At 42.9% G+C, this 11,652-nt stretch overlaps 1 protein-coding gene across 2 annotated transcripts; it reads left to right on the top strand.

Moving 5' to 3' along the window:
* Positions 1 to 863: 863 nt before the first annotated feature.
* polr1c (RNA polymerase I and III subunit C) lies at positions 864 to 11,098 on the top strand. 2 transcript variants are annotated; one of them, XM_085800922.1, is made up of 9 exons: positions 864 to 945; positions 2,094 to 2,165; positions 2,566 to 2,673; positions 4,109 to 4,241; positions 5,866 to 5,997; positions 7,884 to 8,036; positions 8,153 to 8,302; positions 10,070 to 10,186; positions 10,665 to 11,098. In XM_085800922.1, the coding sequence occupies exons 1-9, from the start codon at positions 874 to 876 to the stop codon at positions 10,781 to 10,783; spliced, it is 1,056 nt and encodes a 351-aa protein (XP_085657048.1). In that variant the 5' UTR covers positions 864 to 873; the 3' UTR covers positions 10,784 to 11,098. The 2 variants fall into 2 exon arrangements, with proteins under 2 accessions (XP_085657048.1, XP_085657049.1); XM_085800923.1 differs by lacking the exon at positions 2,566 to 2,673.
* Positions 11,099 to 11,652: the final 554 nt, after the last annotated feature.

Below are 11,652 nucleotides of genomic sequence, written 5' to 3'. Positions count from 1 at the left end.
GTTGTTCTGTTTTTTTTTTGTTGTTGTTCTTTTTTTAATGTGGTACACAGCAGTGACATACAACAGTCAGCTGCGGCCAATAATAGGAATATTCACATTATGACTTATGAGTGATATGTCATCACCCTCAGGGAACACCATAACTACACCTGTGGTACGGCTGTGATCTGCCACACTCTCCTCCAACACTTCAGTATTTATTGTGTGGTCAACAGAACACTGACTGCAGCCTGCAGGAAACACCTGCAGGGCTATGTGCTGTTAGAACTGAAAGTTGTGTAGGCTATGGTGAATCCTGCATTCTTCACTGACAAACATAAAAGCTTCATATTTGTAATTCATACAATAACCACTTCCTTCCGTAATTAATTGTCACATGACTCTGTGATGTTATACGGCATGTATGAGCTTATGGAAGGACCTTAGACATCCGTTATTCAGATATTAAACAAGTCTAACTCTCTAACTTTTTGCTTTGAATGTGGATGTGCAAGAAGTGCATGGTGCCTTGACAGGTGGCGGTCACAGATTCATACACAGAATTAAACATTCAGAATGAAGCTTGTTGTTTATCAAAACTTTAGAGACCTAGCCTATTCAATTTCATCTTCTGTAACTATATGAATAAAGTGAAGTGTACCACATCCTACTGTATTTGATTCCAGTGTAGGCTATTCTCCTATAGGCTAATATCAATATGGTATTTTTTCCTATTTTATCTTTTCAATACATTGAAAGTGACAACTGCAAGAATAGTTTACTGTAACTTTTTTGACTCGATACTGTCTGATATAAAATTTAAAAACACACAGTGGTGATGATGCAGTACGAGCGTGTCCGGAAGTGTGGGTGGAGCTAAGTCTACATGACAAAATGGCGACTACCATGAGTAACGTGGATGAGATACGGAATCGAGTGATACTCGGGGAATTTGGCATCAAGAATGTAAGTTTGAGTTTAAATGTTCAACTGTTTATTACGTTGTTTTCTGGTTGTGACGTTCACGTGTCTCTCTGCGGTTACACTGACCCGCACGTGCTCGTCAACTCGCGTGAAACCTGCACGCGCTATAACGTTACCTGTGTTGGACACGAGCTAACGCTATCTGACTGCAGATAGTCAGGTTTATGTAGGAATAATGTGACAGTCATTACGTCTGTCTGCGTGACTGTGTTACTAAACCCCGAGCACACACACCGACCAGTCCCAGTGTGTCCAGGTCTCATGTGGACACCGAGGAGGACTGAGTTCCTCCCCGGAAACTTTAACTGTTACACATGTTTTCCTGCACTCTGGACAGGTAGCCTCCACCCACTGTACTCTGGTTCTGTTTGTGCGTCTGCTTTTATTCTTCGGTTTATAGTCAAATGAAGCAACATCACACGAGGGGGAGTGATGTTGTACTCCATACGTGTGCGCGCTTTTATTTCCCTACGCCAACAGAAATAGTCCTGCAACTGGACTGGTACTGGTACACACAAGTCTCTACGTAACCTATGACCAGCTTCATAGCTGATCTTCTCTCGTGTGGAAGTGGACAGGTGTCAGTGAACGCACCTGGAGGCGGGTCCTGAAGTAACCAGACTTCTCTCTCTTCCCCTCCATCCTCTAGTGACGACTGTAGTTTAATTAAGATGTTACTTCTGGACAGATGTTTAATGGTACACACACCTGTACAGCGCAGTGATACCTGGTGTTAAAAGGCTCAGTGTTACTCTGCATCAGACATCTAATCATTTAGACACCAGTTGTGATTGAAAATGCCTTTTTTTTCTGGTGCACTGTGGACATTCATGTTGTCCCCAGGCCTGGAAAAGGAAAACACTTCTCTTTTTTTTTTCACCCACTAAGATTAAACAGCTATCCCACTTGATGTCATTTGATTATACCAGTCCAGTACTAATAATAGATTAGATTCCTTTGATAATTGCAAATCTTGAGGATGATCAATAATCTTAATTAGGAAAGAAGTCTTCTACTGTGCACTTTTTTTCAGTGTTATTTGTAATTATGTAATTCTTGTTGAAAATTAGACAAGAGGTCTTCTGTTCTATTTGATTCTTGTGATTGATTGTTTGTTTGTTGTTGTTTAGGTCCATACAACAGATTACCCTGGAAACTACCCTGGCTACGATGACACTTGGAATATGGAAAAATTTCAAAAGGTATTTTTTTGTCATTTCAGCTGTGAAATGAGCAGCTGGTGGAGTGTATGTGTGTTGGATCAGTCTGCACTTCATGTGTTCCAGTTATTACCACATACCACACTCACACACTTCACTTAAACTTTGTCATGTCCCTATGTGGGTTGACCACATATGTCATTGACGTCCTCACTAGTTGCAGCCCGTATTCTCTGTCTTCATAAGGACATTAGTTAAGAAGTATATCCTTTAGAAATGTAATTTTTACAGATTAAACCTGGAAAAACTGAAGTATTTCATATTTCCAAAAGAAATAAATAGTCTACCATTCATTAGAGAGTGAACACTGAATGAAACGGATGTATGTTGTGAGTTGACAGAATGATAATGTTTCTTATTAAGTGAAACTGTCTGTTTGCAGAACTTCAGAATCGACATGGTCAGTCTGGATGAGAGCAGCATGGAGTTTGACATGGTGGGGATAGACGCAGCCATCGCCAACGCCTTCAGAAGGATCTTACTGGCAGAGGTGGGATTCCCATTTTAATCATGTTTGGTCATTCAGTGGCTTCTAAGGACACAAACACAGGCCAATTTGACCACTCATAAGCTTGATACATTCAGATGATCAAACTCTGTTTATACCTGGTTGGTTCATCCAGCCATGCAAACCTGGAGACATCATGGAGAGAAGTTTAATCACACTCTGACTTAACAGCTCTGACTGTGATTACCTGGTTTTAGTTTCAGTTAATCCACTGATGTGATGGATGTATTTGGATACTTGCAACATAGTACTGGGGATTGTTTGGTGTCATTGTTGTCTTGGTGGTTTGGGAAATTTTAATATTCAAAACTGACCTTTGCAGTTACATTGTATCATTCTATTTACATCAAAAATACATTTGTAGACCAGGAAAATACACTGGATTATGACAGACAGAAGTCCATGTAAAATTAGATCATGAGATATAAAAAAAAAAAAAATCTGTGCTCCTATGAGGCAGAGTGGGGGTGGTTTTAAATGACATACCGTGTGTGCTTATGTATTATTAGACTCTGGCTTGAATTTTAGATGAATTAACAACAATGTAGTTTACAGGCTTAAAGGAGGCTTGTGGAGTATCTCAGTAACAACTCTTAAAGGGTTAGTTCAACATTTTGGCAAATTGGCCCATGGCTAATGGCTAATGGCTAATGGAATGTCTTGGTTTCCCTCATCAAACTCATCAAATACACAATCCAACTCCAAAACGCTCTGGTGGACAAGTTGTGACCTGCATATTCACCACGCTATGAGATGATAACGGAACATTACGAAACAGAGTTGTTTTCAAGCTAAATTCATGCAAAACACATGCGTGTTTCCATCGGGGGCAGTTTTTCGGTAAGCAGTCAAATTACATTCATAACATTCCGTTATTATCTCATAGCGTGGTGAATGTCCAGGTCACAACTTGTCAACGAGAGTGTTTTGGAGTTGCTGGATTGTGTATTTGATGAGTTTGATGAGGGAAACCAAGAAGCCTCCGTAGCGTAGCTCTGAGCAGCTGGCGGCTCTGCTCCGCCGTTCTAAAAACAGTTTGCACCGACAAATAAAGCAAGATAACGAACCTACTCCTAAAACTATAGGGATTATGGCAATGGGCCAAAATGTTGAACTATCCCTTCAAAGTGTGACACTCAGTGACCAGTCAACATCCTGATGTCCTCAATCAAAGCCACCTGGAAATAAGTGTGGTTCATTGTATTTTCCTTGATTATTGTACTTTTTCCTCTATGTTCCCTTTCCCTCTGTACTGTCATTAGTGTCTCATCCAAACAGCTGTGGTGATGTGTGAAGTTTTACACCTGTGAATGTTTTTTTTTTTCTTTTTTCTGTGAAGCTGAATCTGAAGAAACTGAAATTTGGTGCATCTGTATTTCCGTTTTTTTAATGTTCTTTGCATTGTTTCTGCTTGCAGGTGCCGACCATGGCTATAGAGAAGGTGTTCATCTATAACAACACTTCCATAGTCCAGGATGAAGTCCTGGCCCACAGACTGGGTCTCATCCCCATCAAAGCTGACCCCCGTCTGTTTGAGTACAGGAGCACAGGTACGATAACACCATGAAACACTCTAACCACAGCAGTCCACAGAGCTGCCAGTGTACTGTGCTGTACAAAAGACCGATGAGTGGGTTTGGGCTCGGACAGCGTTTCATTGAGTCATCATTCAATAATAAATCTGTAGAATCACACTAGGTTAAATGGAAATCTATTTTTATTTTCAGTATAATTTGTGCTGATGAGCTGTGGCTCTGACCTGAAACTGAGCTGAACAACAGAAGATATGAAAATACTGATTTCATATTTGTCTGACACGATGAAATACTTCCCTCAGATAATTAGTACCAGAGGCCTTTTATTAATGAAGTGAAATCATTCTGATATGATAAGCCTGAAGTTTATGTGATAAGCTGCTCGTGCACTGGTGATCATACAGTGATATAAGAGAGTAGTAGTACAACTTCATACCTAATTTTCAAAAAGATGATTTCTCAATGCCTGTGCAGCAAACACTTCCTCTTTCCTCCTCCACCAGTCATCAAAAACAGAAACATTTTACAAAAATTCCAGACAGTTGTCATGTTAACATATTCACGCTGACATTAGTGATAATTGTGCAAGAGAGTAAGATGTCAGAAACAGTCTCTGTGGGTTTGGAGTCCATATACTCATCCAGACCAATTCAGAATGGTTAAACACTTAAACTGCCAGTTCTGCCACAGCACATTATATCCACTGTACTGAGCAGTAAGTACAAGTACAGAAGCAAAATACAACACACAAAAAGTTAAAAAGCAACCAACGTTGTCAATTTTCATAGTCGAATCTTAGACAGAGTTGTTTTCGAGGCAAATGCGTAACCGAAGCTGCATTTCTGACATGGCTGCTGGGCGGAGTGATTTCAAAGGCAAGTAGTTCTGAGTATTTGCTTCATGTGTCGTAATGTTACATAATTATACGTTATTATCTCATAGCGTGGTGAATGTGCAGGTCACAACTTCTCCACCAGAGCGTTTTGGAGTTGTTGGATTGTGTATAAGTTTGATGAGGGAAACGTGGAAATACTGTCCATGCGCCTCTGTTGTGTTAACTGAGCAGCTCGCGTCTCTGCCCCACTGATCTAAAAACAGCTTGCACCGTCAATTAAAGGTAACGAACCTACTCCAAAAACTATAGGGATTATGGCAATAGGGCAAATTTGCCAAAATGTTGAATTAAGGCATTACTGGGAGTTCACACCAAAAGCGACCGGAGCGACCTCGGCGACCAGCTGCCATTCATTTTCAATGTACACTGGCGACGAGGAGCGACCGGCGGCGGGAGCGACGCGAGCGACGCGAGCGACGCGATGGGAGCGACGCGACGCGAGCGATGAAAGTTGGGAGAGATTGAACTTTATGCAAATGAGCAGCGGCGCGACCGCGGCGACAGCCAATAGCGGACTGGGATTCTCACAGCCGGAGAAATTGAGAGAGCCTGAATGGACACATCTGCAGCACGGCTTGAAAGTCCCGCCCCTTTGGTCGCTTGGTGCAAGGGCCTGCTAGAGCTGGCAAGCGACGCGATAGGAGCGGCCAGGGGGACTACAGGCGATTTAATCGCTTTCGGTGTGAACGCACAGTTGCGTGTACGTGTGTATAAAATCTGCTCTATCCGCTCTGTCTATTCCAGGTGAGGAGTGTACGGAGGAGGAAGGATCAGAAATTGACACAATTCAGCTGCAGCTGAAGATTAAATGCAGCAGGAACCCCAGAGCCAGCAAAGACTCCTCTGACCCACGAGAGCTGTATCTGAACCACATGGGTAGGCTTCTTCTGTCTGACTCTGCAGCAGGGTTGAACTGTATTCTGATACTAAAAACTACCTGTAGTGTCCAGCTGTTTAAAGGACAATTCCAGGCGAATTCAACTCGGGGGTGTATGTTCCTATCATTTTAGGTCTAAAAGAAGGAATCTGAAGATTTTCAGTTTAATGTCTCCTGTTTTGCGGTAGTTGTGTCTGTCCCCGCATCGCCACAGCAGCAATGAATGGGAGTGGATGTAAGTTCCGCTGCTTAGGCTGTTTACATCCCTCAAAGCTACAATGTTTTTCCACAGACAGCGTCAGATGGAGACTCAAACATGCACCCAGAAGTTTATTTACTTCAAGCAAGCCGACATGTTTGTAAAACTAGATCTAATTCAAAGTCTCCCAGAGTCTCATGTGAGACCCAAGTTGCCGTGCTCGGTGTGTTCAGGTGCAGTTGGAGCTACCGTTTGTGTCATAAACACAGGAATATCAACTCTTTACTTGCTTCAAGTAAAAAAAACTTCTCGGCGCATGTTTGAGTAGCCACCTGACGCTGTCTGTGGAAAAAGATGTACACTTCAAGAAAGTCAAGAGTTGATATTCCTGTGTTTATGACACAAACGGGAGCTTTTCCCACTGCTTGTGAACAGGTAGTAGTAGTAGTAGGTAGTGTTAGCCTGCCTGCTACCCCAGCCGAAATCAGCAGTGAGAAGCTGATTTCATTTTAACTCTAAACTCTGTAAATATATCACTTTATCGACATTTTAAACATTTTTAGGTGAGAAAGTAGCCGTTTAGATCAGCAGCGTGTCGTTAATTTGTCTAAATACCAGCTGTTTACTATTAATTTACTATTTTGTTTGGACAAATTCGGCGCTACTCAAGCTAGCCATTGTGACATGTGTACATACAGAAAACCATGACGATAGAATTTGTGCTTTTACTTTGAAATAGGAAGCTAACCTACCCTGGATGTAGCTAACTTGAACCAAAATAAACCGTCTTTGCTTGAACCCTCCGTTTTGACCGATCTGGTCCCGTTAGCGGCATTTGACCGCTCAAGATGCCTTACCGGAGAGTTTTGTCAGCTCTGAGACGAAGATCGGCCCGCCGGTTTCTGTTTAGAGTTGCTGAAGAGTTTCTCTGATGACTTTAGGTGGAGGCAGGCTAACACTACCTATACACTTCCAGCATTTGAGCTAAGCTAATTAGCGGTGCGCCAGCTCTGCCCGTATCTCCCTTGTTACTGCACGCACAGTGGAAAGGATGGTGTCTATCTGCTGGTCATGGACTCAGGAGTGAGGCAAGACACGAAAAAAAATGTTGGTGTATCCCTTTTAAAAGAATGTGCAACAGTGTGTGTCTGCAGCTCTGTCTGTTTCTGCTCCTGCTGGTACAGAGGGCATGTCAGCCTTTTTTTTTTCTGTCAGACGCAGCTGCACCTCTTACAGCAGCACAACAGGTGCAAGTGTCCACGGCTTGTCGACAAAGACGATGGACAAAGCGAAATATGGCATCAATAAGCTCACAGAACCGCCAATCAGGGCAAAGCTGGTCAGTAACAGACACACTGACCTGGTTCAGGAGTTCAGAGAGCCAACCCCTTACCCTCTTACACATTTTGCCCAGCAGTACCTGTGCATTTAGCCACAAGCTGCACCTCAGATCAACATTATGTTTCAAATTAATTATTTTACTCCTAAACCCCGACAGGATGTATGGAACCCCTCCTGTCGGGGTTTATTTCTCCATAACAACCTCCAAACTATGACGTCCACTGTTCTTCTGCCGTCTGCATGGTGTTCATATTTTGCGTGAGTGGACGTCTCATCGAGGCACTGATGTAAAGAGATCTCTAATGCAGTGATTCCCTCCCCCTGTCCTGTGCTGCCTCACCCCAGTTTACTCCAAGGACATAAAGTGGGTCCCCCTCGGGAACCAAGCGGACGTGTTTGCAGACTCCAGCATCGGACCCGTCCACGACGACATCCTCATCGCCCAGCTACGACCGGGACAGGAGCTGGACATCACCATGCACTGTGTCAAAGGCATCGGTGAGTGTAGACGCTCTGATCTGGCCTATATGTGTCTTTCAAAATCTGAATAGGTTCCTTTTACAGTCACCTTCACCAGTGAGTATTGTAAGCCGTGCTCTCTGTTGTGCGTTCAGGGAAGGACCATGCCAAGTTCTCTCCAGTGGCCACAGCCAGTTACCGCCTGCTGCCAGAGATCACGCTGCTGGAGCCAGTGGAGGGGGAGAAGGCCGAGCGCTTGAAACGCTGCTTCTCACGAGGAGTCATCGAACTGGAAGAAGTCGACGGTACGAAACCTCACCTGACTAATGTGTAATTTAAAGGACAATTCCGGGCAAATTCAACTTGGGGCTGTATGTTCCTAACATTTTAGGTCTAAAAGAAGGAATCTAACTGCACCTGAACACACCGAGCACGGCAACTTGGGTCTCGCGCGAGACTCTGGGAGACTTTGAATTAGATCTAGTTTTACAAACATGTCGGCTTGCTTGAAGTAAATAAACTTCTGGGTGCATGTTTGAGTCTCCATCTGACGCTGTCTGTGGAAAAAGATTGTGGCTTTGGGGGATGTAAACAGCCTAAGCAGTGGAACTTGCATCCGCTCCCATTCATTGCTGCCGTGGCGATGCGGGGACAGACACAACTACCGCAAAACAGGAGACATTAAACTGAAAATCAGATTCCTTCTATTAGACCTAAAATGTTAGGAAAATACAGCCCCAAGTTGAATTTGCCCGGAATTGTCCTTTAACCCACACTGTGTAGACGGCAGGATGAATGTCAGCACACAGTCCTGTAGCAGTGAGGAGCTGTGTGTCTATGAGGTGACTAGAGCTGTTATCATGATAGAAATGCCAGTTGCTGAACTACGACGATAACTGCGGCCAATTACTGTGGTTATATTGACTAACATCTGTGTGACAGTCCCCTGGTTGCAGGCACTGCAACAGTGTGGGCTTATTAAAGGGATACTTCACCCAAAGTCGATAATTCACCCATTTTCTACTCACCGTCATGCCAAGGAAGGGTTTGGAGAACTTTTGGAGTTCCAGGGGGGGTCCGGCTGGTGACGGAATTTCATATAATGGCAGTGGATAGAGCTCACTTTTTGAATTGTCCAAAATACACACTATGGAACATCCAAATACCTCTGTTCTCCAAACCCCTCCTTGGCATGACGGCGAGTAGAAAATTGTTAAATTATCAATTTTGGGTGAAGTATCCCTTTAAGCATCAGCCAAAGCAGTGGAAGAAAATGCTATTTCTTCTCATTTCCAAAGCAAACCCAGTTCTGCTACTGGTCCCTGATGGCTCAGTGTGTCGGACATGTTGTTATTTTAATGTTTAACTTGAAAGGTTTCCTTAGTTCACGAAAGGTTATTAAATTTACAGCAATGAGAGAGATTATACTGCAGTGACCTTCTGTTTCCATGGAGACTGTTGATGTGCTGCCTGTAGCTAAGCCATCATGACTTTAGGGAAGTGGGTAACATTAAAGAAGTGAACTTCTCTCTGCCTCCTGTTGTTTCAACAGGAACTGGTGAACTTGTTGCTGAGGTCTTTTATGCAACAGTTGAACAGACTATAAATGAAACCTACACACCAAAGTCAACATGTTATAGAGATCTTAAGGCACCTGTTTATAATGTTTTTTTATGAGAACTGAACATTGACATTAATTAAACCTCAGTTATCAGTTTGTGCACACAAGGTTTTGACCTAAATAAATAAGATGCACATGGATGCAGTAAGTTAAGAAACGTTTCATTGTGTTGGGAAAGAGATGGTCTATCTGTGGCTAAGAAAAATGTTAGACAATCAATATGTAAGATTTAGAAGAATCTATTGGTATAATTAGAATACAGTATTTGTGGTTATGTTTATGAGTGTACACCACCATTGAGAGTCTTTGGAGTCCTCCAGATCTACTCTTCTATGACGGCCATGAAACAGAATAAACCCAGGCTCTAGAGGGGCTTTCTGCAGACCACAGCCTCGCTGCTAGTTGCCAGTTGTAAATGTGGCCATCTGTCTCCTCGTGTCGTCCACCTCAGGTGAAAAGGTTGCCAAAGTGGTGAACAGTCGTCTGGATACCTGCAGCAGGGAAGTCCTCCGACACGACGACCTGAAGAACCTGGTGAAACTCGGCAGAGTGCGAGATCACTTCATCTGTACGTTCATATACAGTACATTGCTCATGTGTACGATACATTCTGCTCTATAGACGGTGATCAGACAGCTCAACTTAAAGGGATAGTAGCATTTTTTTTTTAAAGTGGGGTTGTATGATCTAAAAATAGCCCCTAAGTTCTTTAATTGCAGTAGAAGACTCTCTGCACTGCTCTCTTTTAGGCCGCGAAAATAGGCCGTTTCTTTGGGTCTGTTCACAACACTGTATGTTGTAAATCTCTGGGCAGAGCTATGGGCTGGCGTTGCTAACGGGAGGAGTGCAGAGAGTCTTCTACTGCAATTAAAGTACTTAGGGGCTATTTGTAGATCATACAACCCCACTTTAAAAAAATGCTACTATCCCTTTAAAGTATTCTGATATTTCATGTCTGACTTTTTACATTGGTTCTTTTTAAAAATGTCTGTTGTGCTGCTGATAGAGGAGCCTGTCTTTTAAACTGTGGATCTCTTTTCTCACAGTTACTGTGGAGTCGACTGGCATCCTTCCTCCAGAGGTCCTGGTCACAGACGCCATCAAAGTCCTTATGACCAAATGCCAGAGGTTTCTCAGTGAGCTGGACGCCCCTGACATGGAGTGACTTGACAACTGAGCCACCGTAGAAGATCTGGTGTTAAAATATGTCACAACCCGGCTTATATTCTCAGTTGAATGGCTCTAATGCTGCATTGATAAAAAACAAAACAAAAAAGAAAGCAGATGTTATGTTTGCTAGACTTCCTTGTTGTAAGTATTGTATATACTGCAGTCTGTAGTTTTTATACCACTCCGTTTCTGGTTAAAAAGCATGTTGAATTAAAAAAAAAACATCCCCAATAATGTCCAGACATACTGTACAATTTTCTGTATGGATCTGTGATAACATAATAAAACAGAAATACAACATACTAAAACAGATGCTGCTAGCATGACTATATATAGTTAAAGGTACAATATGTAAGAAATCTAAAGCAACTGGCTGTAAAATCCTCCTAATATGTCACAGAGACTCAGGAATAATGTTCATATAACATGATGAACTCACCAACAACAATAGTACAGCCAGAGTATTCGCATTAAAAATCTTTTTTTGCAGACTGCAAATCATGTTTATGTTTTGAATTTACGTGTTGGCATGTTGCGCCACCTAGCCCTCTCTCCCAGTCACGGCGGCGTCAGTGGCGTTTCAGCCTTGGTCTGCTTCCACTGAGCTGCCGCTACGGCTGGGAGAAAAAACGAGATCACTGTGTTTTGAATTTGACTGCAGTAACCGTTTTTGGCCACATTCTTACATATAGAAAAAACAAGAGCACTCGCAGCTCTGCAGGACTCAGTGTCAATTTATTGTAGTGACGTACGTTTCGAGCAATGTAGCTCTTGGTCTGACGAAGAGCTACATTGCTCGAAACGTACGTCACTACAATAAATTGACACTGAGTCCTGCAGAGCTGCAAGTGCTCTTGTTTTTTC

Source organism: Trachurus japonicus, chromosome 15 (assembly GCF_045865225.1).
Source record: "Trachurus japonicus isolate A0001 chromosome 15, Traja_1.0".
NCBI classification, from domain to species: domain Eukaryota; kingdom Metazoa; phylum Chordata; class Actinopteri; order Carangiformes; family Carangidae; genus Trachurus; species Trachurus japonicus.
Note: the sequence above shows the minus strand (reverse complement) of the source record. Positions and strands in the feature narration are given on the sequence as shown.

Excerpts from the sequence above, each read along its gene's own strand:
- polr1c (XM_085800922.1), top strand. The coding sequence starts at position 874 with ATGGCGACTACCATGAGTAACGTGGATGAGATACGGAATCGAGTGATA. Across the intron at positions 4,242-5,865 it reads GTTTGAGTACAGGAGCACAG|GTGAGGAGTGTACGGAGGAG; the intron begins GTACGATAACAC and ends TGTCTATTCCAG. Across the intron at positions 8,303-10,069 it reads CGAACTGGAAGAAGTCGACG|GTGAAAAGGTTGCCAAAGTG; the intron begins GTACGAAACCTC and ends CGTCCACCTCAG.